General features: G+C 33.0%; 1 protein-coding gene and 1 long non-coding RNA gene across 6 annotated transcripts in view; one reads left to right on the top strand and one right to left on the bottom strand.

Moving 5' to 3' along the window:
• Window positions 1-26,784, bottom strand: part of LOC6504479 (transcription factor mef2A) — a 47,236-nt gene that overhangs the window by 11,504 nt on the left and 8,948 nt on the right. The window contains exons 1-4 of one of the 5 annotated variants that reach the window (XM_001966950.4): window positions 10,279-11,895; window positions 6,306-6,430; window positions 4,696-5,096; window positions 702-1,424 (exon numbers count right to left, since the gene is read on the bottom strand). In XM_001966950.4, the coding sequence (XP_001966986.4) occupies window positions 702-1,424; window positions 4,696-5,096; window positions 6,306-6,430; window positions 10,279-10,543 (1,514 nt within the window). In that variant the 5' untranslated portion in view covers window positions 10,544-11,895. Of the gene's footprint in view, window positions 1-701; window positions 1,425-4,695; window positions 5,097-6,305; window positions 6,431-10,278; window positions 11,896-26,784 lie in introns of those variants that run through there. The other 4 variants (XM_032452356.2, XM_032452353.2, XM_032452354.2 and 1 more) reach the window with 4 other exon arrangements.
• Window positions 22,480-23,425, top strand: LOC116655120. The gene is made up of 2 exons (XR_004310275.2): window positions 22,480-23,007; window positions 23,113-23,425. It is a non-coding gene; the product is annotated as an uncharacterized LOC116655120 (long non-coding RNA).

Genomic DNA, 26,784 nt, shown 5'->3' with positions numbered 1-26,784 from the left:
TGCATTTTTGTTTTAATTATTTATGAAATTTTATATTTGGGCTATTATTTTTCCATTTTCCTGTTTTCGAAATCATTTTTCTAAATTTTTTAACATTTTATTAAAAATGTTCTCAAGTTTTTTTTTTAAATTTTGTTTCTTTTCGTGTTTTATAATTAATCCATTTTTGTAATTTTTTTTATAATTTGTTCTACTTTTTTCTTCGAAATTTTTTTGTTTTCCTGTTTTTATATAATTTATCGATAATTATCGATTGCAACAAAAGAATATATTTATTATCAAGAGTTTCTATGATTTTCTGCCAATTTTCAAATCTGAGCCACCCGTTTCTCTGTTTTCCTGATTATTCTTTATCAATTTTTTTTTCCATTATCTATAAAAAAATATATATTAAAATATTTTAAAAATAGTAAAAGTATTTTTATATAAAAAAAAAATTGTTAATTAAATATTGGACAAGAAGTGAATAAGAAAAATTGAATTTTGGATCAAATAGAAAATACCTACAAATTATTTTCCGGAATTATATTTTTTTTTTTTTAATTTTTGGAATTTTTGTTGGTAAAATTTTTAAATTAGTTTTAGAGTTTGTTTTTTAATTTTGGGAAAAATACTTTTCAAAGTATTTTTTATGTTCTAAATTTTTATGGTTTTTGTATTTTTTTTTATTATTTTGCTGGAAAATAGAGAACGCGGCTTACTTTGTCTCATTGCCATTGTTGTTGTTGTTGTTGTTCTGACGCGACAGTAGGCTGACAGTGACAGTGGGCGTGGCAGGTGCAGCAGCAGGAGCAATGGCGGTGGCAGTCGGAGATGCCTCTCCGGAGGAGGCAGAAACGGGCGTGGAGGAGGAGGTGGCCGCCACTGAGCTGGCTATCTTGCGGATGAACTCGTCCTCGCTGCAGGCGTCATCGTTGTCCAGTTCCACCTGGTTGCACTCCAGCCGCTTCCGCTTGATGTGCTTGCCCCGATGATGATGATGATGATTGTTGTGATGATGATGATGATCATAGCCACGATGACTCGTCGGCTGCTGCTGCTGATGGTGCGACTGTTGCTCCTGCTGCTGCTGCTGCTGCTGCTGCTGATGATGATGATGATGATGTCCTGGCTGTTGAATAAATCCAGTATACTGGAACTGCGCCTGCTGCTGCTGCTGCTGGAAGGCATTCACCGCCGCCGCCACAGCCGCTTCGGTGGCCTGGAAGACGCCACCGAACGGATCCTGCGACCCACCGCCCGACGACGATGTCGCCTCCCGGGTGGTGTCGTTCACAAATCCCGTATCCTCGTCCAGGCTGCCCGTTGGCGTCGCCGTCGGCGTTGGCGTCGAATTGGCCGAGTCCTCGGAGGAGGAGGACGCCGATACCAGATCCAGGTCCTCCAGGTAGTGTCCTCCCATCATTTTCTTGGCGTGTCGCGATCTATTTGTATCGTATACATACATATATACAGACATTCATGTACTGGGGGTGTACGGGGGGTTGGCAGGGGCTTGGGGGGTACAAGGATACTATATACACACACACACACACACACACAGACATACAACAACAGCAACAGAAAATAAACACACACCCTCTAGGACACACACAGCGGATTTTAAATCCGATTTAATTAAATAAAATATTTTATTCGTTTTACTTTTAATTTAAAAAATGTTCTATTTATATAATTTTATTTTTTTTATTTATAAAGTATACTTTTCTTGGAGCTATGTCGCTTTTTCTAAAGCAATGTCGATCGGAAATATGTCGTTTTAAAAGCGTGGCTTATGACGTTCGGAATTATGTCGTTCCTGCAATGTTATGTCGGCTTATTATGTCGTTCCTACTAACATACTACTAACTTTATGCCATTAACCCACTAATATCGTTTCTAAAGTGTTGTTTCTCTGATTTATGTTGTTTTAAAAGTCTTATGTTGCTCAGAAATATGTCGGACTTATGACGTTTTATTTTTCCAGCAGTTTTAACAAACTTTTCTATGATTTTTAGAATACTTTTATGCATCCACTCTCTAGAACAATAAAATCTATAATTTCTATAATTATTTTAAAATAAAACCCCCTTCTATCCCCCAGAAAACCTATTTTCCTTGACTTATTTCTTCGAAGAAAATGCCAGAGCAACAAAGTAATCAATGTTTAATGTAAAATGTTCACTTGTCAGTTGCATAAAGATTAAAAATGCCAATCCACTCCAATCACTGTTCCAATGCATTTGCAAATGAACTCAGTCTGGCATGAAAATGATTTAAAATAAAAAAGACAACTAAGGTTGAATAAAACTAATAAAAAAAATATAAAGATAATCAATTAGTTGATCAAAATAATAGAAAAGAAAGTAAAAATGATTCTAAAACAAGTAACCATGAAGGTATTCGATTAAACAGAACCACATACATTAGCTAATAGAACTGATAAGGACAAATGCCATAATTTCCAGCGACATAATACCATAATACGTAACCTATATACTCTACTGGAGATCGTTCCTAACCCAAATCGGGTAATATATAGAATGGCATTGCTTGAAATAGCTTAATCGCTGTGAAATCTCGGATCGATCGCCGCCTTTTTTCAGCCGTACATTATGCGTCAGTGCCGTCGGGACAGAACAGAACAGAATCGCAAAAAGCCAACGAGGGGCAACGGTGCGTATAAGTGATCTTTTGGAAAAAGTCATTGGCCAAAGGTGCGAGAAAGATTGCTCTTAACCGATTGGCCAAAAAAATAAATAAATTAATGCAAATTAAATTAAGCGCCAAAGAATGTGTAAATAAAAAAAATCAACAATAGATATATTTTTAAAGAAAAAAAAGAGAAATGTTTTAAATGAGATTTTTTAAGATTGAAAAGGAGGTCTAAACCCTCGTATTATAATAGTTATATCTCAACTCTCCATCAACTTAAAACAAACAGAAATTACAACTATTATTGCATTACTGATGGCACTATAAATGAAAGCCAATAAAATTGAAAAGCAACTACTAGAAAGCCAACTACTTACTAATTGCACCTCCTATTAACCAAAGGCCCTAAAAATCACAACAAATTCTTTGTTTTCATTTCATTTTTTTAATAATTTCTTGTTCTTTTTTTTTGTATTTGTTTTTAGAAGAGATAAGGGGCAACCCCAAAAGCCAGGCTGAGATTCACAAAACTGCAATTTTCAGTAAAATTGATAAGCTGATAAGATAATAATAAAAAAAAAAAACAACAAAAAAAAAAACACAGATAGAGGCATGCAATTACAAAAGGCTATAAAGTACAAAGCTACAAAATAAAAAATAACAAAAAAAATAATCAAATACAAACAGAGAAGTATTTTAATAAAAAAAATATCAAATTAAATAAAAAGTCTTAAAAACACAAGCACCATGACCTACAAAAACCCGAACAACTCTTCTTCACTTTCCTCATTTTCCATTAAACCTTTAATACTTTTATCTTAATATCTTGATTGATAGATAGATAGATAGATAATCCTCCAATAATCCGGTAACACCACACAACACGATCCTATCAATGCCAAGGGCCAAGCTGAACTGAGGGATATGGAAGCCAGAATTTGGATTTCAAGCCATTGCTTTCTTTCCGATTTCCTCCGATCTCCAATCCCAGGCAAAATTCCCCCCGAAGTGTACTGGCTATTTGATCCATTAGTCAACAAACCCAGAGAACACACCAAGCTAGTTCCCACTAAATGTTTAAATGCAAAAAGTGTTCCCTTACAGGTTCGATAAACAAAGGAATTGAGTTCCGCATTCGGAAGCACGCTTACAGCTGCTTTAAATTGTTCTAAATTAAATGAAAAAATAGTTGTAATAGTAGAAATTGAGAATAGAAATTAGAAGAAATTGGGTTAGAAGTTGGATTATTGGTTCTTTGGATTGAATTTGTCTATGAGATACTTTTAGAAATACAACTGATTTGTCAAGAAGCTATCCTACTATCCTATTATTGGGCTTTCTAGTTCTTATCATATTATTTAGAGTTCTTAGTATCTATGTCTAAGGGTTAAAAATAAATAAATTACTAATTCTAAATCTAAACAAACTTTAAATATTTTTTTTTTAGAACTTATAGTCCCATAAATCCCCTTTTTCTGGCTTATAAATATTATTTCTCTACTATTAAATAAATATAAAATCCCTTATTTCAAATGTCTTCTTTTAAAGCACCAAAAAGTATGCAATAAAATTTTAATTTATGAATATAGAAGGAATGTGGAATGGGAAACAAGAGTACCGCCTATTATATACCCCAGAAACTTAAGAAAGTACCCTTTTTTAATAAATCAGACAATGTTGGACCAAAATCTTTAACGAAAATGTCTAAAATGTCATCTTCCATGTCGTATGTGTGCGTATTTGTGGGTGAAGTGTGCTTTTAATTTTCTATTATATTCTATTATATAATACTAATATTTATTGTTTTTTTGGCAAGGCAATCAAATAATATTCATTCACTCGAAAACCATGAATCAAACGCTGAACGAAATGAAGTCATGAACTGGCAATTATCACGAGTTTGGTGGAATTTCCAAAAAAAAAAAATAATAAAATAAAAAATGAACTCGCTTTAAAAAATTTTTGAAAAAATGGCAAAGGGTGGGACGTTTTATTTTTATTTTTGTTTAAGAATTAATATTTAAGAAATAAATTTAAAAAAAAAAATAAATAAAGACTTACCTTGATACAGGTATCGCTCGAATTAAATGCTGCTGCGGTGAATGTTGTTGTTGTTGGTGGTGCTGCTGCTGCTGCTGTTGTTGTTGTTGTTGCTGCTGCTGGTGGTGCTGATGATGTTGCTGCAACGTGTTGCTTGCCACTGCAGCTGCTGCTGCGGCCGCTGCTGCCGCCACTGTATTGGTGAGAGCGCTGTTGACCAGCAGACCGGACCGCTGCTGTCCGCCGGCACTCGCCCCACTGCCGCTGGCCCCATCGACCACGCCCCCCGCCGCCGCCGCCGCAGAGGCTCGCAGCTCCGTGTGCTGATCGAAGCCGAGACCGCTGTCGTTGGAGTTGTCGCAGGGGGGCGGGTGGGGGCGCTGTGGTATTCGCTTTCCAGGAACCATCTTGCCAGGACCCGCCTGAAAAAAAAACATTAATAATAAATAAATTTATTAAAAAAATAATTGACAAATATTTAATTGATTTAATTTACATTTTTATGGCCTAATTCTAGAGAGAGGATTAAAAAAAGGACTTGGTCTAGACTAGGAGCTAGGACCAGGACCAGGGCTAGTAGGGATTAGGATACAATCCTAAAAATAAAAGCTTAAATTAACTTAATTTCTATATTTTTTTTCCGAATTTCGGCCGAGCTTAAGTGCTACTTATGAGAATCGAGGAGGAGGGCGCTGTTTTTAATTAATTAATTAAAATTTTATTTTTTCATTAACTTCTATCTAAGAAACTAAAAATAATATTCAAATCTGTATCCAGATTTGTTGTAAATTGCTTGTTGTTGTAGGCATGTTTTCCAAGTTCAATACATTTTAATAAAAATAATATTCAATTAAATATAAAATTTTTTTAAAGTTAATTTTATTTTTATTTCGATAGCTTAAGAGCAGCTTGTGAGAGAGATGCAGCTTACATGAGTTGAGAGGAGAAGGGCACCTACTTTTTTATTAACAATAGCTTTTAAATTATCATTTTTTTACATTAATTTTTCAATAAATAAAATGTAATATCTTTGTCAATAAACATTGGATTTTAAAGCGGAAATCCTTACATATTCGTGGATACATTATCTTTCTAAATGTAGCAAGTCTTAAAACTTAATTTTCGATTGATTTTTTCTTGCCAGTTCGTCTTAAAAGATTAAAAAGAGCTTGAAATACTAAATCGTGGGTTTCGCCCCATATGGGCCAGATCGGTGGCTATATCTTTGCCAATTCTGGCCCGATTCTTCAGCGGAATGTCTTAAAAGACTCGTGGATCGATTCCCCGTCGATCTGCATCAAAATCTGAGAACAAAATATTTTTTCGATATTTTCTCAAATTTTCTGGGGGGACCCTTGTAAAAATCGTAATTTTCAAATATGACCCCTTTCGATGTCTATATCACTGGAAATAGTCATCCGAATCTAAAGAGGAATACCTCAAACGATTTCTAGATTAATTCTTAATCATTTAAAACTAAAATAAAGATCAAAAATGTTCTATAAATATTTTTCATATTTTTCATTGGGAAGCTCTTGTAAAAAATGAAGTACCAACTTTATTTATGTTTCAACTAATCTTAAATTTATTCTAATCTTAATATTATTAAAATTTGTATAAGAAGTACTCACCCTGGTAATAGTATGCAGCTTTCCGGGCAATCCCTTGCCCGGCTGTCTCTTCGATGGGATTCGAAAGCCCTTCCGATGTATTCGGGCGCTCATTGTGGAGTTGGTGGACATGGTCATCCTCATGCCTGGAAAGGATCAAGAAAAATAGTATTTATGAGTAAGAGAGATCCTTATTTACTTTGAGAAGTTTTGTTATTGGAATATTGCTGTGGAAAGATCGGATAATATATATAGGACTAGGAGTAGGTTCATTGAAAGAACAAAAGAACGAAGAACAAACCAGATAGAGGGGGAAAAATGTTGTCTGGGACTGGCGAGTTGTTAAGTTACTTGACTGCCCATGGAAGCTGATAATGACAGTACTCCGCCTCCGGACGAGGCCGTTGAACTTCTCCCCGGACAGAGATTGAAAGTCCGGCCGGAGAGTAGTATATAGAGTGGAGGATGGATGCTATGGAAGTGTAGTTTGCAAATTGAAACTGAAATTGCTATGCCAGTTTGCAATTGCAAGTGATATTTCGTTTGTTGATCTCAATTGAGGCACAATTTTTCATTCCAGTTTCCAGTTTGTAGCATTATTTTGCTCCAGATTGTACTCTATAAATTGTATAATATCAACTGGCCTTTTTATTTCTTCTCTTTTTATTTTATTTTTGTTTATTATCATGGGCAACCCGAGCTTCGGGCCGAAGAAAAACAAGAATTATGATTCTGATAAGCCAGAGAAGAGACCAAACCCCACCATTATTATTATTTCCCAAAAAAAAAATAAATAAATATTTCTCTTTCGGCTTGGACTTCTTATGTTTTTTTTTTTTATTTGTTCATAAAACGCCTCTATTTCGCAGTCAAATTTAATTAAAATGCAAATCAATGGCAAATAAAGGAGGAGAGTGTAGTGTGGCTGTGGTGTGTGAGGGTGAGGGTGTGTAGTGTGGCTGTGGTTGTAATTTATACAATATTTATATTTCATTTTCATAAAAAAGCGCCTTTTGTTGGGATAGGCCTAAGAAAAATAATAAAAATCAAGAAATATATGTAAAGTCCCTTTTTAAGCGATAAGGTTTGTTTTTATTGAGTTTTTGGATTTTTGAAGACTGGAATATATAATATTATTATTTCTAGATATTTTTATATATTTAAAACACATTTTCTACCACATTTCTATCAAAAACTAAAAAAAACCACCTCATAGATACCCCCTATAACTTAAATAAAATAATTATAAACCCCAAAATCGTGTGAAAATCGGTGAAAGAACAATACCATAAAATAACCAACACTTTCCCGTAATAAGCATAAAAAAAAATGACAAATATTTGTCCAAATTCCGTTTTTTAACACCTTTTTGGAGAGAGAATTCCCGGGAAATTGGTTTTGGGAACCGTTTTCCTATAAATGAGAATCATGTTCCGTTCCCTAATTCCGGTAAAATCGTTAAACAATTACGAGCTAATTTACGAGATAACAATCGGGGCAAACAAAAAGTACTTTTTTCACCTTTTTTCGCCTTTTTTTTTGGATTTTTTATTATTATTATTTTTTGATAGCAAAGCCCCAGCCAAGAAAGCAAACAAACTTTGATCTTCAATTACGAAGATCCCATCCAGTGACGTCTACATTACTATATCTTAAATATAAAAAAAATATATGTGTAAAAAGGAAGGTGAGAAAATCTGTTCAACTTTTGACTTTTATGATACGGGGGGAGAAGGAATAAAATGAGAAAAAAAAACACCCACCCACGCGATCCGCACCCTTTTGGCCTAACCTTGGCTGGGAAATCAAACAAACAAATAACAAATATTTATTGTTGGGCTTGTGGAACGCGCCTACCTGAAAAGAATATCATCCGAACCCGAATCCGAATATATAGTCTGTTTTTGGACGGACGGAGAGCCCAAGGAACCTAAGGAAAAACAAAACAAAAAAAAAAAAAAAAGAGGCCGGAAAATGGGCCCGTTATATACCTGGGATCGGGGCTGATATGCAGATAAGATCGTTTGTGTTTCCAAGGGGGATAAAGTTGTAGAGTCATGCCCAAGATACAGATACAGCCAATGAGATAGATATATAAGGGCACAGAGAGAAAAAAAGGGTAGAAAAGGTAGGGTAATAGTCTAAAATAGATTTAATTTCTATCGATTTTTATCAAAATTTATCGTTTTAAAGATATTTTTCAATATAGAACTTAAAGAAACATCTATTGGAATAGCCAGAGTCTTAAAAACTATAGTTTTCTTAACCTTTCTTGATAATATTAATCAAAAATAAACCTTAAACCCAATAATTCTTGATCATAAAACGATTATTTATCGATAAAAACCACAATTTCTTAAGAAAACCTCTAAAAACTGATAAAACACTTACATATTCTACAAAAATAAAACCCAAAAAACCTCAAAATTTCTCTCAGTGCACTGAGATACCGCCAGATAAATGAATGCGTTAACGATCTCATGCTTTATTGTAATTTTTGTGGCATTCTTCTCGTTATCTATCTGCCCCGCGAGATGAATGGCAGACTTTGCACTCAAATTGCCAAACAAAACCGGGCTTTAATTCAATTTTCACTAAGGGGGATCGGATCTCTGAAGAAGAAAAGGAAAAGATATATATCTATAAGATATATAAACACAGATGGTGGGCTCACCACAGAGTTCAGAAGTTCTATAATTAAACGCAGACTCCTCCGATAAAATGGCAGAGAGGTGAACTCGATAAAAAGAAACAGATTGTCAATAAAACAATGACAAAAAACAAAAAACAAAAGACAAAATAATAAGTATATTGAACCATAATGACCCACTGTACTCGTAAAAAAAAATACAAAATAAATGACAAAAATATTTATCTTTTTTTTTGTTTTTGGGAGAAAGGCAAAAGGGTTTTGACTTTAAAGTCTTTTCTTAAAAGTCTTTCAAGTACTTGTGAGATGTCTCTCCACTTCATTTTTCTACTGTTTTTAAAATTTTTTATTTTATTAGATTTTGTTCTTGTGGCGCCCATGTGCCAGGGGAGTGTAATCTTATCTTTTTCGGACCTGGCTGGCACAAACTTGGCAACTGCGCGAAAAAAAAATTATTAACAAAAATAACAAAAAAATAGCATTAAACAAAAACCCAACCCGAAAAATAAAACCCGATATGAGGAAAGAAATTGGAATTGTTATTGAATCATCATTCCAGTTGTACTCTTTCCCGGAGAGATCTCTTTTTTTTTTTTTTGGAAAAATAGTGACCAAGAGAACTATATCATTGATTGTGATGGTGATTATTATTATTATTATTGTTGTTATCAGAAGAGATTTGTGTTTCGAAAGCAATTATGGCGTGTTGGCAGATAAGCCCGCCAAGCCATTAGCATTGCATGTTTGGGGATGATGTGTCTAGATTCTAGAATCTGGAATCTAAAATCTAGATTTGCCAGCATTATCGTTAATAGATTGCCAAAAGGAGAAAAAATTACCACAAATTTAACTTACAGAGGGGGTAATTATCAAGAAAATTGTGTTTTTCGATCGAATATTTATAAAAAATATTTTTCCACATTTTTAAAAATGTTTAAAACATATTTCCTTTTTAAAAAACCGTAAGAAAAACAAAAACTATATGATAACCGATACTATACCGTTTCTGTCTTAAAGCTTATACTCTCTCTAAGCCTCTCTTTGGCTAATTCTCTCTCTTTAAGGCTTTTGCTCTTTAAATCTCTTAAAATTAATAAAAACGAAAAGAAAACTATATGATACCCGTTACTTTCTCTTTTAAGCTCTCTCCTAAAGTCTCTCCCCCTATTCCTCTGTTAAGCTTAAGATCTCTCTCTCCTTTTTTACACTCTCTTAAACCCTTTTCGCACTCTTTAAACTCCTTTTAATTAGGCAAATAGTTTTAAATGTTTTTAATTTAATAAAAACACCAATCAAAACACACAATTAGCTGCCAACAAAAAAAAAAAATTGGCATTTTCTTACCAAAGTTGCTTTTGTAATGATGTTGGTAGGCTTGCATGTTATTGTTATTGTTGCCGCCATTGCTGCTATTGTTGTTGTGATGGCCATAATGGTGGCCATTGTTGTTGCCACCATTATTGTTATTGTTGTTGTTGTTGTGGTTTAGGCCACCATTGGAATTGTTGGCGCCACCATTGGCACCACCATGATGGCCAAGATTATGCATTTTGGATGGAATCCGATATCCGGACTCGTAATGTTTATACTGATTGTAGGTGAATCGCATTTTGATGGATTTTCAAATTGTACTTGTTGGCCCCTTTTTAGTTTTTACTTTAATTATTAATTAATATATTTCATTAAATATATATTTTGTTGTTGTTTTATCTTATTACTATGGCTTTTGTTTAGTTATTATTTTTTATTATTTCACTCTTACTACTCTCTCCTCTCGAGTTCTCTTCGTTCTCTTTTTGGGATAAGTGCTTTTTTCAGTGTAATTTATTATTTTTTTAGGCATAGATTTTGTTTTTTATTTTTTGTTTTTTATTTGGTAAATTATAGTTGGCACATTTAATTGTTCTTGTTCTCTAATTTAATTGATTAGGTTTTTGTTTTGTTTTTTCTTTTTTGGCATTTCAATGGATTTCTTGTTTTGTACATTTGTTGTTGCTTCTGTTGTTGTTGTTTGTTTTTATTTTTAATTTATTTTTTTTTGGTCGAATAAATGTTTTTTTTTTTTTACAATAAATACAGTTGCGTTTTTTTTATCTGCCTTTTTTTTGGGAGAAAAAAAGAAAGAAAGAAGATGAAATCACCGTCGGAAACGCGCTCGAAACGCTTCACAATCGCGCCTAAAACGCGCGCGACATTAACCGCACACAAAACGCTCCAAAAACGCCAATAAAATTTACATTTCTGCTGCGTTTTTCTCGTTTTTTGTTTTGTTTTGGCAATTCGCTTTTTTGTTTTTCTTTATTTATTTTTTTTTTTTTTTAATTTATTTATATGGTTGTTTATTTTTTTGTATAGAAATTAAGAAAAAAAAAAGAATGTTGTTTTTCATAAAAAGCGGACTTTTAAGTTCAAAGTCCGGTCCCCAAGAAATGTAAAAAATAAAACAGTAAAATACTAAGGGAGTTCGTATAATAATCTTTAGTTTTAAGTGCATTCTTCTTCATCTTTTCCCTTTACCAAAAAAATTAAAAAAACCAAATGGGGAAAAAAAAATAAAATAAAAACTGGAACTGAAACTGAAACACCTTGAAAGGTTTTTTAGCTCCTTCGGTTGCTTCCTTGTTTTTATTTTTCTCTTTCTTTTCCTGTTTTACAGTTACAGGAAGAAGGTGCGAGGAAAAAATTGGAAGAATTTACGAGTCGAACAGGTTCCTTGGCATTTTTTTTCCAGTGCTATAGGACCTGGAGTCTCCTACTGCCTTTTACTTTTTCGATAGGAATTTTTTTCCTGTTTTCCTTTTCATTTTAATTTTTTTTTTAATGGATATCCCCCAAACAAGGTCTTCCTTAAAAAATTCCTTGTGGTATTGTGGTAAAAATTATTAATTTAGGCATTAAAAAATTTATTTAATAAAATGATATGTTTTAAAAATACTAAAATAAAACCTGGCACTTAAAACAGAAAAATATTTAAAAAGATATATTTAAAAATGTTATTTAATAATTTTTATTTTTAAGCCATAAAAGTGGTAATTTTTTAAAGGAAAATAGGCACTTCTTTTAATTCTACGCATTATTATTCTATTAAATTATTAAAATAAATAGAAATAATAGAATACAATTTCATTTTAATTTCTTGCCTTTAAAAAACTTATTTTCCATACTTTTTATTATACATGATATATTTTTAAGCCCAGACTAGTTCTCTAACTTCTCTAGCCTTTCTCTCAGTGCATTTTGGATTTTTTTTTGGCGGCTAATCGAGAGATATTGGACAGCAAACTCGATGCGGTGACACAGATAATTGTGTTAGCACCGCCCGGTCCGGACCCGGGCCCGGGCCCCGCCCCCTTCTATAAGCTACGCCTCCCCCCGGGGCTTGTCCAAAACTTTAAACGGCCTCTAGTAGCTTTTCGATTGGTTTTCAATTTTTTATTTGATTTTTTTTTTATTTTTTTGACAATCAAATGCCAAGGCGAGTTCTTGGCTTGATTAAATGCTAATTGAAATCTACAGCAATATATTAATTACAAATATATATGTATATATAAATAAATATAAAATTACATATTACAAATGTATTAAGTCAAGTGTCGTTTTGTGACAAAAAAATAACAAAAAAAAAATACAAAATCATGATCTTGTTTCATTGACCCACATTATACGTGTAATAAACGATCAGAACTTGGTCCGATCTTATCTCTTTTTCAGACTCTGATTCGGATCCGATTCAAATCGTTATTTTTAATCATTTTTTTTTTTGTAATTTTTCGAACAGGAAACCGCATTCAACGGATAATTGTGCTATTTATTTCAAGTTTATTTGCCAGAAACGAAAGTTTTTGGATATTTGCTAATAATAGCATTTCTTCGCAAGTTGTTTTTTATTAAAAAAAAAAAATACGAAAAAAAAAAATAGGAAATGGAATTTTGTAAACAAAACATGAAACTATTTTCGCCAATTATATAAAACAGACTAAATCAATTAAGGAGAGGGTTTCTTCAAAATCATATTTATATTTATAGACACTTGAATAATTTAATTTTTTTTTGCACATTTTTTTTTTGTGGGTTTTTCTTGGTTGGTTAATTTTGTTGTAAACAAAACTCTTCGGGGAATCACAAACCGAAATTGAATATATTTTAGAGTTTATTTTAATTTCTTGTTTATATTTATTTATTTTTATTTCTTTTTTTTTTGTCGATTTATTTGGAGATTCTTGTCGGTTCCCCGGGGAATTTGGGGTTCCGGTTCGGATCAGTTCGTTGTGGTCTGTGGGTCTCGGATAGAGCGACTGGAACTGACTTATAGATGGGGGACTGTCCGCAGACCTAGGTCGCCCCCCTCCCCCCTGCCTAGTCGTTGCCTTGGCTCCTCACCTCCCTTGCCGAAAGGCGATAAGATAAACCCGCCACTGAGAGAATATTACAAAAAAATATTTAAGATTGTCATTTAAAATCTAGGAATTATTAGGAGATTAAAAAAAAAAACGCGCCAAAAAATCGTATTTGTCTAAAAATTAAATTTCTAAATATTCTACAATTTTTATTTAATTTTTTAGATTTGAATATCAGGCAATATTTTTATTAATTTGTAAAAAATATCCCGCACATTTTTAATTTTAAAATTTAAATTTTTTGTTTTAAGAAAAATAAATTAAACACACCACTTTTTTTTTTTTTAAAAACAAAACAAAAAATGAAGAAAAAAACAGGCAGAAATTAAAGTGCGAAACGGCCGGAGAGTTAGTTGGAGAACCGTAAACTATAACCCGTAGTCGGAATCGGAATTGGATTCGGAATTAAAATCGAAATCGAATAGCGACGACCGACGAGGCGATGCGATGCGAACACTTACGCTGAGATCGATGAACTAAAAAATGTAAAATCCCAAAAGAACGACATACACTGCAATGATGCCTCTGATGCTGGCTATATAGAGAGAGAGAGCGGCCGTAAGAGAGAGAGAGAGTCCGGGCCAGGCCAGCATGGAGTGGAGTGGGAGTGGGAGTGGAAGCCAAATCAAAGAGAGAGGTGGTGGTGGTGCGCCAATGGGAGAGCTCACGCAGGCAACCGGAGCAACAAGTGTACGCGTGGCCGAAAAATGACGACAACGTTTAATTGATTTCAGTGTATGTGTGAGCAGAGCGCGCGCCTATTATTATTATTATTGTTGTTATTCTTCTTCTTCGCACTGATTGCAAACGCAAATTGATAAAGCAACCGTAACTGGGGAGAGTTAGTTGTTCGGTTCGTTGTGGTTGCAGCCCATTCTCCCTCCCACCCCAGCAGAGAGCAATTGAAATCAATATCAAAACAGATCGGCAAAAAAAAAAAGAAAAGAAAATGGAAAGAAGGCTGCGGGCCCTGCAAAGTGCGCTACAGCTACAGCTGCGGCTGCGGCTGCGTTTTTCTCACTTTATCTCGCTCTCTCTCAAACACCGGTTTAGTTTGGCTCTCTCTTTTATGCTTCCAGCCGCCGCTGCGTATGCGCATTGTTTTAGGGTGGACCATAAATGCACTTATCTGAGACTTAACGATTAAACTTAAATATTCAAATAACTTTAATTAGGTTCTAAGTAATATTTTATATATCAATTATATTTTATAGATTTTATATTTTAGAAATCTAAAAAGTCAACCCTAAAATATCACTCATTCGTAACTTGTTTCGTACATTATTTTTTCAACAACTTTTCAATTAATTTGAGTTTATCAAGAACCAACCTAATGTGCGTATGTGCGTTTGAGTGTGTGTGTTTGTGTGTGTGCGGCTCTAGTGCCAGTGCGTGGCTGTCAATTAACACTAGACAGCACACGTTCGCTTTGCGGTCAATTGCAGACAGTCAGGGCCAGTCTACAGAATGGAATGCCAACATACAATCACTGATAAGTGGACAGAAAAAACTAACAAAAAAAAATATACACTGAGAGAAATAACAAAGTTAATAAACTTTTTAAAATATAATCAAATAAGGAATAAGGCAAAGGAATATATAAAATAATAATAATAGTATTTGAAATCTTTATCTATAAACTATTTATTAATAAAATAAAATAAATTTTTCTCCAGTGCAGTTTTTTTTTTGTCAGTTTCTCGTTTTAGCAGAAAAAAAATGTATTTGGCAAGTGTGACCAAAAAAGGCAAATTTTAACACCAATTTGTAATTAATTTAATTGTACTGGATAAAAATGTCGGTTCACTCGATTTAATTTTTTTGTGAAAAACCATCCGAGAGATAGAAATCTATCTTTTTTCTTCACATTCTTGGCAAGTGCCTCTCTCGGAAACGCTATTAAAATCTGGCATAACGGTGCATTTTTCGAAATTCGTTTGCCCCAAATTTGGTCACACCACAGTCACGCGTATCGAGGGGGGCCCCGTGGGGGGAGAGGGGATGAAGCACGCTGAGGTGTGAGGTGTATATTGTGGGGTGTGGGGTGGCCACATGTCGCGCGATCTCTCAGCTGAGCCGACCAGCTGTAAAATAGAGAGAGTGACTATCTGATAGTGAGAAAATAGGCAATACGGAGAGCATCTATTCGAAATACAGAGAGAGAAACGAATTAAACACGAATGCTAGCCGAAGGTATGATCGTGCCGACGACAATAGCAAATGGCGTTAATTTCTTATTGGTTGCTGGTGTTACGATGGCGGAACAATGGGTTAAAATGTAAATTTTTGACTTGTAACTATTTTTTTGTTAGAAAATAGATAAGTAAAATATTAAATTTAAAAAAATATATTTTTATTTATTATTTTAATTTAAAAACAGGAAAAATATAACCAACAATTGTCTAATAACTCTCTATAATTTTTGTTAAATCCTATTTATTTTTACACTATTCGTCCCACTGTACCTCCTCATGGCGGCTGATAAAAGCAAAAGCAACAACTGTAACAGTAACAAAATAAACACAGCATACAACACATGTAAATTGTCAACGTCGACGTCACTAACGAAAAGCAGCAGCGGCAGCGGCAGCAAACGCCAGCAGCGACGCTGGCTGAGCAAAGAGAGCACGCGCACACCTCAATCCGGTGTTATCACAACAACAACAGTAATAGCAACAACTAAAAACGTCAAATGATGATAGTTTTTTTTTTTTTCGGCGTAGCATTGAAAATTAACAAATGGACTGGATGAAAATTAAAGGGGGCGGGGGGTGGGGCGAGGGCTGTGCGAAGAGGGGCAGAGGTGGAGGCGAAGAAATAGAGGGAGCGTGTGTGCGAGCGAAGGTAACACACAAATACAGGCAAACAAAATGCGCATACGCAACGTTGACGCCCATCTTTTTCATAATTTTTATTTATTTTTTTTTTTTGCATACTAGGATTTTATGTTATCAAAAAAATTAATAAAAAAATTAAATAATAAGAACTTAAGGCTTAAAAGCTGTACTCGAAATGGTATAAAAGTGTTTCTAAGAATAGAAATTATTAAATTAAATATTTACATTTGATTTTTAGGCAAGAATTTAATTTTAGTTTCTAATTTGGGAGTTAGAAGCTAACTATTTTTATTTCTCACGAAAATAATTTACATTTCTAAGGCTTTTAAAGTTAAAATATTAAGATAATTATTCCATATAAGAAGATTAAACTTTATTAAATTATTTTTTAAACAAAAAATTTAGATTTTAGTTTAAAATAATTTAAAAAATCAATAATAGTCCGAATTTTATATGAAATTTCCCTATTATCCCTTTGAATTTCCTTTTATTACTCCCATTTTTTATCCCCATATATATTTTTTTGTCATTTGCAAACTTCGGAAGCTGGAAAAATTCCAAAACAAATGAAACATCGTATAAATAATTATAGAAGACAATTGCTCCTGCGGGTCAAGCAACTATGGTTATTGTTTTTGCTCTATTTTTTGTTGCCTTTTTTTTTTGTTGTTAATTGTACCGATGCAGGTGATGAAACAAAAGTACAATAAACCGTATTAATAAGTACAGGTTGTAACCTTGAACCTTGACAAATATACCCCAAGTAAGTTGCTTTATTTTTTGCGTTTTTTTTTTTTCCCCCTGCTCTGCTCTGGTCTATGATATTTTGTTTTGTAGTTGTTGGCTGTGTGATCTTAGCTAAGGTCGCCACGCACTAAAAAGTAGGGTATAATATAATACATTCATCGGAACAACAACAACGATCAGCAAAAACACAACAAGCTGGAAATACATGAGATGTAATAATCATCATCATCATAATGATGGTCCAAGAGGGAGGGGGAGGGGTTGAAGGGCTGAGGGGGGCAGGTGATTTTGTCAACGAACAAAATGTTATAAATTATACATAGCTCGAATGACAAATGTGCGCAACGACCATTAAAAATGTCAAGTATTATTAATTAAATTTCGACACGGACCCAGGAAAAGTCAGATTTTTGTTGAAATTTTTAAGAAAAACTAAGTTTCTGGTTTTTGCTATTATATATTTTATATACTCCTAATTCTATAACTAAGCTGAAAAACAGTATTTCTTTCAAGTCAAGTTGTCGAAAAAACCACTTGAGAATTATAACAACAGGAAGGGCGCAAATCGTCCAAAATTCATCAAGTTTGAATTGAGAATTGAGAATTCTAACGACAAGAAGGACGAAAACAAGCTTCCAAGAACCAGTTGAGAATTCTAACAACAGGAAGGATGAAAAAAGACTTAAACCTGATTTAAAAATCAAATTTAGATGCAATAATACAAACTATTTTAAATCAAATAAAATTATAGACTTCTGAGCCTATTTTCTTAAGAACCAAGTTGAGAATTCGACCAAAAAAAAGACACTTTTCTAGCATTATGAAACGCACTGTCTTCGCTTGTTTTTTCTACATATTTAATTTAATTTCTTTCAATTCAATTTGTTTCGATTGGCACTCTAATTAGTGTGGTCAACGAAACTGATCAAATTATTTTCAAATCATATTTTTTTGTTATTTATTTTTTGCGTCGTGTTTTTGGCCAATCAGAAATCTTGGCCAAAAGGCGGTATGCGGTTGAGGCACAAAATAAAAAATAAATATAACAAATATACACTTTTTTTTTCTCTTCACATTCAACGGATGCTGTACATTATGTGTATGGATCGGATCGGATCCGATCAGATATATCGGAGGGGGATATATATATGTAGCCCAATATCTTAATCATGTTAAATACTTAATCACGATCTCTGACGATTTATTTCATATCGATTAACGCCGTTTTTTTTTTTTTCTTCTTTTCTTCCCTTTTTCCCTTTTATTGTATATAGTATATATATATTTTTTTTAAACTTACGACGCCACGACAAACCGCTAATAAAATTGGTAAACAAAATGCGAGAGAAGTAACGAACCGAACCGATCCCCAATACTTTGCGTCAAAAAATAAATAATTTTTTTGTGGTTAAAGAATGTGTGTGTATTTTTAAGAATAAAAAAAAAACTGTAAGACTGTTGTAAATATTTATACATAATGTTTTTTTGTATTTTTTGCAAATTCATTTGTTTTTTTGGCAAAAAAATTTGTGTGTTTCTATTCGGGGGGTAAATAAAAAAAAAAAAACCTTTACTATTTTGTAGAGCCATAAAAAATAAAGGAGGGGGAAGAAAAAATGAAACACCAGACACGAAATGTTATTGAAAACGCTTTTTTTTATTGGCCAGACAGCCAGCCAGGCCAGCTTCTGGCTGCCAGAGCCAGAGGATCGTAAAAAAAAGGCAAAATCAACATCAACAGACAGAATCAAAAATTGTTATTCCTTGTTGCACGTACCAGCCTAAATAAAACACACAAAAAACAATGAACTTCAAAAGCAAATCGGTTTCGGACGCGGACTCGGACGCACAACAATAATCATTGAAAAGCGTTTAGTGTTTTTTCGCCTTTTTAATGCTTAATTTGCTTAAATTTGTTGTAATTGTTTTGCCTTTTGATTTAATTATAGACAAAATGGCCTGGGCAGCCAACAAATCCGACAAAAAGCCAAAATCGGCGAAAAAAGCGCGTCAAAATATCACGCATACGCCGCATTGGTCGGCTGGCGATCTCAGCTGTTAAGCGCATGCTCTCTCGGCCACAAAAGAAATAAAAAATAAATTCAAAGAAAAAAAAAAACAGTGGCCAACACGGTCGCTAACGGGGCTATAACAGTAGCTCTGTAGATTAGCAGCTCTGATTTCTTTATCCAGACACTGTCGGGCCTGTGGGTTATTATTTTTAACAGATTTTTTTTTTTATTTCGACCAAAGCCCCCCTCTGAATCACCTTTATGGGCCCTCGCAGACAACGAGATGCTTCTGACCCTCGTATTTAAATATTTTGAATTGTATTTAAGGGACAATTGTTGCTAAAAGAATAAGGAAAAAAAAAATATTAATGAAAATCAGTTTTAAAAAAAAGTGCCCTCCTCCTCGATTCTCATACTGAGCACTTAAGCAAGGCCTAAAAATTAATTAAAAATAAAAAAAATACTAAATACTACAAAATAATCTTAAAAATACTTAAAATAATAGCGCCCTCCTCCTCGATTCTCACAGGGGGCACTTAAGCTACCATTAAAAAGGCGGAAAAAATATAATTTAATTAAAAAATTTAAATATTTATTTTAAAATAAGATTAAAAGTATTAATTAAAAATAGCGCCCTCCTCCTCGATTCTCATAGAAGGGACTTAAGCAGCGAGAAAAATAAAAAAATATTCTTTTAAATAAAAAATAAATAAAAGTACTATAAATTAAAGAAAAAATAACAATTTAAATAATAGAGCCCTCATACTCGTTTTTAATAGGAAACACTTAACGCGGCCCTTAAAAAAGCCAAATTAATATAAAAATAAAAACTTTATACTACAAGGGAATAATATTTTCAAAAAAATATAAAAAAATCCAGAAATAAAATCTTTTTTAAATAAAAAGAAACAAACAAAAATGCCTAAAAATTATCCAAAATCCACAATCCAAGCCACAATTTATGATATTCTCCAAATGAAGTGTTTCCAATTAAATCAATTATTTGAAAAATTATGAAATTGGGAAAGCCCCTGGCCCCTGCACTTGAGAATTCCCACCCTGGTGGATCGGTAATCTTTTTTTTTTTTCGACCCTAGCTTCCTCTTCTCTGGCCACTTAATGGGAATCATTGCGCGTGTCTCCTAATCACCAGTTTCTTTTCTTAGATTATGCGAAAAATAAAAATAAAAAAAATATAGGAAGAAAAAAAACAATTTTTGAATAATTATAAAAGAACCGACTGGTCAGAGACAGTGGGCGATAAAAAAAAAAAATCGGGGAACCAGGCGACAGGCCCCAAGGTACTCCCTCACAAGTACTTAACCTTGCTAGCCAAAAAAAAAATCAAAAAAAAAAAAAACATGAAGAGATGACGGTTTTCTAATATCAAACACCTAATGGCATACCCCCTACGCACACACAGAGAGAAAATGAGAGCCACCAGGAGGGAGGCAGATTGGTAATGCTGATAAACAGTTGAAAAAATAATGTTCGCCACCCGAGTTTTGGCTTAGGTTGTCATTTATTTTTATACGGTTCATATTTTCAACTTCCGGGGGGATATGCACACAAAGAAATTATACACGGCAAGAAAAGAGGGTGCTGTTTTAAAAGAGATATTCATTAGAACTTAAGAAGATATGGATAATGACATAGATATTGTAAAGTGATTTTAATTAAAAACTTTATTCGTAGAGAATTGTGCATAAAAATGGTAAGCATTTATTTAATCGATTATTTATCGATTTAAAGTGGTTTGAAACAAATATTTGGGCAATCGAAAATGTAAAGATTCCTACAATACCTTGATAGAATTTTTAAAAATATTTCTATTAAATCCAGAAACAAACTCCCTACAAAAACTATCAAACTTATCGTTAAAAAATCGAAAAACTATTGAAATAATTTATTTGATCAATAATTTATCGATATTTTCGAAAAGAAAACGAAAAAGATAGCCATTTTAGAATCATTTCCCATAAATCACTATTGAAAACCTATTAAACTTATCCTTAAATAATCAAGAATATCTAACAATCCACAGATAATGAATAATTTATCGATATTTTCGATTGATTTTTTTTTTTTTTTTTTTTTTTAATCAAATAAAATAAATAGAATTTGTAAAGACCTGCACCTAATTTTTCCCACCGTGTATTCTTATTTTTGGATAGATGTGGGTGGCGGGGGCGGATAGATGGTTAGCCTGGCATCACGTGGATGGGCTGGGCCTTCTGATAAGAGAGAGTATGAAAGGGGGAGCATGACAACACTTCCCCTCTCTCTGTTTTAGGGCAAACAAAAGGCCTTCCAGCCGACCAGCACCAGTTGAAGTCACAGAAGTCGCCAGTAATGTTGATTATCGCTTCTTACTAGTACTACTACTTGAATCATATTTAAATGGGCCACGCCCACAGCCGCCCCCCAGCGGCTATGGCCGATTGATCAAAGTTATAGAATCGATAGGAAAACAAACGGTAATAGAGCTGCGAAAGATGAAAAGTAATTTGCATTTGCGCGTTAAATTGATTAGCATAGAGGCTGGGGATTGGGACTGAGGCTGGGGATTTGGACTGAGACTGAGACTGGGTCTGGGACTGGGGCTAGTTAGAGGGGAATCACTCTGAAAAAAGGGCATTAATTTGATTATTATTTTCGCATTTGTCTTTATGGATATCCATATACGTTCCACGTGTATTTAATTTTTCAATATTATTTTTAAACAAGATTAATGATTTCTTTGCAGAAACTTTCAATGAAAAACTTATGAATTTGGCCACACTTTTTAAATAATTTTAAACAAATTATTTAATTTAAGAAAAAACTTTACTTTCTGTGTGATTTTTAAAGAAAATTAAAGAAGCTTCCAAAAAAAAAAATCACAAACCCTTTTGGTCACACTTTTTTTTAGAGGAATTTAGAGGTAGAGGAAAAAAATATTTTAAATTCTAGAAAATACTTAAAAAATATCCTAAAAACTCTATTTTTCTGACTTTCCTTAAGACAAAAAAAATGAATAAAGAGAAGCTTAGAAATAAGAATCACAAACAAAGTTGGTCACACTTTAAGATACACTTTAAGTGAGACCAGAACGCTTAAAAAAAAACCCTTAACTCAAGTTCCCTGTTTTGAAAAAAGTTAAATAAATTATGAAAAATAAAGAGAAACGCTTTCCAGCATAAAAAAATTAAACAAAAAAAAAATAAGTAAGAAAAAACCAACGTATGCATAGTAAATTAATCGAGAACAAAATAAATTGCTGTTAATTGAGGTATTTGTGTTTGGTTTGCGTTGTCGTGCGTTTTCATCAACTGGTAGAGCCGAGCGATATGGTATATGGCATGGGTAGATGACTAAACCCCTCGGCAATGTCACGAAATGCGCTAAATAATAAATAATTTTCTTTAGAGCCCATCCCCCCCTCCTGGGAGCGACTCTTTCTATTCGCCTTTCTAGTTATCTCTTTCGAATTTTGGACTCTGCGGATTTTTTAACTTGGCGCTTTGCGATTTATTATTGTTTTTGTTTACACACCTTAGCATATAATTTGCTTTGAAAAAAATATAAAACACACACTGGAGAGTAGAATAAGGAAGTCTTTATAGTTTGTGGCCCAGGAAGGCCTTGGAAATATATATTTTTTGATCCAAACTTTAAGATCTTATAGAGATCCCCTATGAATGGAGGCTTTTCTTTTTTTGTAAATTTATGAATGAAATCGCAGTGAAATTATTCGTGGCTTTGGAATAATTATATGATTGATGATCAAAACAAAAACAAACAGACCAAAAATAAAAATAATCTAAAATAAAGACAAGAGAGGGAGAGAAGGCGTCAGAAAACGCGAACAAATCGCGCGGCACGCGCCCCTCACGTGACTTTGGACCAAAACAAAAGCCCAGGCCAGTAATCGGGGTGAACAAACAACAAGAAAAACAATAAATAAAATACAAAATAATAAAATAAATAATAAAAATAAAAGCAATAAGTGACAGAGCCAGAGCCAGAGACAGAGCAATCAAAGTACTTTGTGAGATGCTTGGAACCTCAATCAAAATCGCGCTTTCAGCCTCACAACAAGTAAGTTGCAATCTTCGTCATAGTTATCACACACTACACCACACTATATACACTATATACAACATATACATATATATACAGTTTTTTTTTTTTTTTTTTTCATAGAATTTGTATTTCTATTTGGCATTTGCCGAAAAATCGAGAGAATCGCCAAAACTGCCTGCCGCCAAACGTGAAAAGTAAACAAAATCTTATCAGACAACACACCGCTCACGCCCAGCTCATAAAGATACACACCAATACCACCATAACAGACACTGAGATACACACACACATACAGAACACATAGATACAAAGCACAACAAACACAAATGCAAATACAGAGAGATCATAGGTGTGCGCCGTACATTGGACGTCTGCGCTGGCGAATTTCACAATACGAAGCGAAAAGGCAAAAAAACCAACAATAACAAGCGGCTCAACAACGAACTGGAGGATACCCTATAGTTGTAGAGGGTCTATAAGTTATAAGATGGGTTATGGGAAAAATAAATCACTTTTTTTGGGATTTATTTATCTGGATTTCTGAAAAATGAAAAGTCTAAAAAAAAAATATATAGAAATTTATATATATAGAATATAGAAATGTATACCATACTAATTAATATATTTTTACAGAGCCTTTAAATATTTTTTAAAACCTAATTTAAATTTAATTATTAAAACTTACCTTTTTTCAAGTTAGATCTTTGCTTTTTATTTTTCTTTCCTTTTTTTTATATTTATATTCTATTCCATGTAATCTATTTTATATATTTTGTTCCATTTTTTATTAACTTAATTATTAAACATTTAAACCTTAGCTATAATTTCTGCATAAAAAAATATCTCATCTCTGTTTTGAGCCGTACATTATTAGGCAGCGTTTCTTTGAACTTTATTCAATATTAATCAAAGTAAATATATATTTTAAAATTATTTTTTCACCTCAATTTCTATACTCTTTAAAAGATATTTAAACCTCAACCCTAAACGTAAATTTTTTTCTTAAAAATTTTTAATAAATTAGGAAGATAAAGAGTATCTCCCTAGTTTATCAATGAAAAAAAAAACCTTAAAATGTCGGAGGCCTTTTTGCGATTTGGCTTGCCGAAAAAAAAAAACAAAAAAAGAAAAAAATGTAGAAATAAATAACTAATTGCATGGGTTTTTGTCTGATCGGGTGTATATATGTTATATATGGTGTGGTGTTTATTCGGTCTTGATGGGTTGTGTGTCTGATCGTTAAACTCCGGCCGCAGACAGTCTGGAAGAGGAAGCGACGACTTGCCCCAAGAAAAAGCAAAAGCAAAGAAAAAGCAAAACCAAAAGCAAAAGCAAAACCAAAAGCAAAACCAAAAGCAAAAGCAACAGAAAAGCAAAGCAAAAACGTAATCAAAATGCGAACTACTTTTCTGAGAGATCTGAATCTGATGCGATCTGGTTTGGTTTGGATTCGGATTCGTATCGTTTCGTTTTTATTTTATTTTGTTTCCAATTATCTTGTGTACTACTGGGGGGGAGTACGTCAGTCGAGACTACTATTATAATATCCATAAACAGAGATCTCTCTTTTAAGAACCCAGCCCCCCAAAAATATCCCCCTCATGATGATATTACACGACACGTGTGGTTGTTAGTATTTTTTGTATATTTTTTTTTTTTTTTTTTTAAATTAAAGCCCACGCGCTACAAGGTGGAGCATAAATTTATAATCTCTTACATAAAAAATGATAAATACAAAAGCCAAATATTTACGCAAGGCAGCAACAAAACAGAAACAGGCTGAAAAACTAAGAAAACAGGTAAGTTTTCTTTGGTATTTCTCTATAAAAAAAAGAGTTATTATTTAAGGGGATTAATATGGGGGATAAAATAAAAAAGAAAATTAAAAATATTTAACTATTATTTTCTTACTATTTTTCTTGAACAAAAATTAGAGATTTTCTTTTTAAAACATTTTTTTTTTTTTGGATTTTTTTTTATTTTTTTTCATAACCAGCTATGCAAATGAGCTATTTAACTCACATTTGCACTTGTTATGTGCTGGTATTTTTATTATTTAGACAGTTTGGGCCTCATTCATATTCAAATTAAGCCATTTTCGACTCATGTGAGATTTTAAAGATGCTGTTTTCTTTGGTGTTTGGTGTGGAGGACGACCCTTTCGGAAAAACTCATACATCAATCCACTGAATCCACTTCTCAATTGTCTATTTTGCCTTTTTTTTTTTCTTTAAATTGTATTACTTATTTTCTGGTGAATGATGAATGGAACGAAAAACGTTCGTTTAGCACTTAAATAATAAGAGCAAATAGGCAAACACCGATCTCAAATGCGTTTCTCTGGCTCAGTGTCAGTGAGCCACCCACACAAGAAAATAAATAAATTTACAGACACACGAAAACAGCATCCTAGCGCCAGGTCATTTTATATGAAATTCTGGCTACAAAAATATATTTATTTATTTATTAAAATATATTTATTAAAATATTAATGTAGCAAGTAATAATATTAATACAATTTTTTAGAAATTATATAGAATTTTTTAGGCCTTGAAAACATACATATTTTAAGTTAAAAGATTTATCGATTATTTTTTCATTAAATTTTACTTCAGATTATCGATTTTTATTATTTCTTTTGAATTTCAGCTAAACAATTCGAACGATTATTTATCGATTGATTTATTTCTTTAGAATTTCAACTAAAAAACTCAAAAAACCATGCTTCAACCTATTATTTCCCAGAAAAATAACCAAAACCCTCAAAAACCAACTCCCTTTTGACTAAAATGAAGAAAAACACCCTTTAAAATAATAATAACTTATCGATTGAAGGATTAAGATATATATTTGTCCAAGAGATTTAATATTTATGAAAAATTTGCATAAAAATCGGCCGAAAACTGAGCCGAAAGTATACTTAGGCTGGCGTTTGGTGGGTGCCCTCGAGTGTTTATCAAACACCACACTCCCCACTTAATATTTGCCGAAGGCTTGGACCCCTGCCCCCACCCAGGTTGGAGCAAAAAAAATATATATATATCTATTATATTTGGGGCTCGTCAACCAGCAGAGCCCAGTCGAGAGCCGAAAAGAAAGAATAACAAGTCGACTGGCACACCACAGCCCTCCCCCCAATGTACACAAATAATTTGGATGATTTGTATCTGTCCAAAGTGCAAAAAAATAAGAAACTATGTTGTGGTATGGCGCGGTGAAATTCAGGCATATTTTTTTACCTTATATGTATATCAGACAGGTGAGAATATCACATTGGGGAATGGCATTTCCGTGTTTCTCAAATAAAACATAAATATTTGTCATTTAAACTTGAAGAACAGATCTCTTAAGAGTCTTTAGATTTTAATATTTCAGAAAATATATATCTTATCTTGAAAATAGTATTTCTATTTTTTTTTATTCTCTCTACAAGGAATGTTGCTAAAATGTTGTTTAAATCACGTTCTTGATATGGACTTTGATTTTACAAAATGTTCAGATAAATACGATCGTATACCTACATACCTACTACACTGGAACAAAAACAAAACAAAACAAAAAAAAAAAGAAATAATAATAAAACCCAATAACTGGAGCCAGGCCTTTTTTTTTTGCTGCAAGTTATCATTTCTTTTTCAATTCTTCATTTTTTGTTTTTAATTTTTTGTGGTTGTTTTGTTGTTGTTTTTGTTTTGATTTCTATTTGATTCCAGACATGTGAACGACACCCCCAGAAGAGTTCAAGGTTAGGAGAGTTGGTTAGAAAGACAACAGCAAGATATTACAAAAAAA

This window comes from Drosophila ananassae, chromosome XR (assembly GCF_017639315.1).
Source record: "Drosophila ananassae strain 14024-0371.13 chromosome XR, ASM1763931v2, whole genome shotgun sequence".
Lineage (NCBI taxonomy): Eukaryota > Metazoa > Arthropoda > Insecta > Diptera > Drosophilidae > Drosophila > Drosophila ananassae.
The sequence above is the reverse complement of the archived record's forward strand: the minus strand, read 5'-3'. Positions and strand labels throughout refer to the sequence as shown.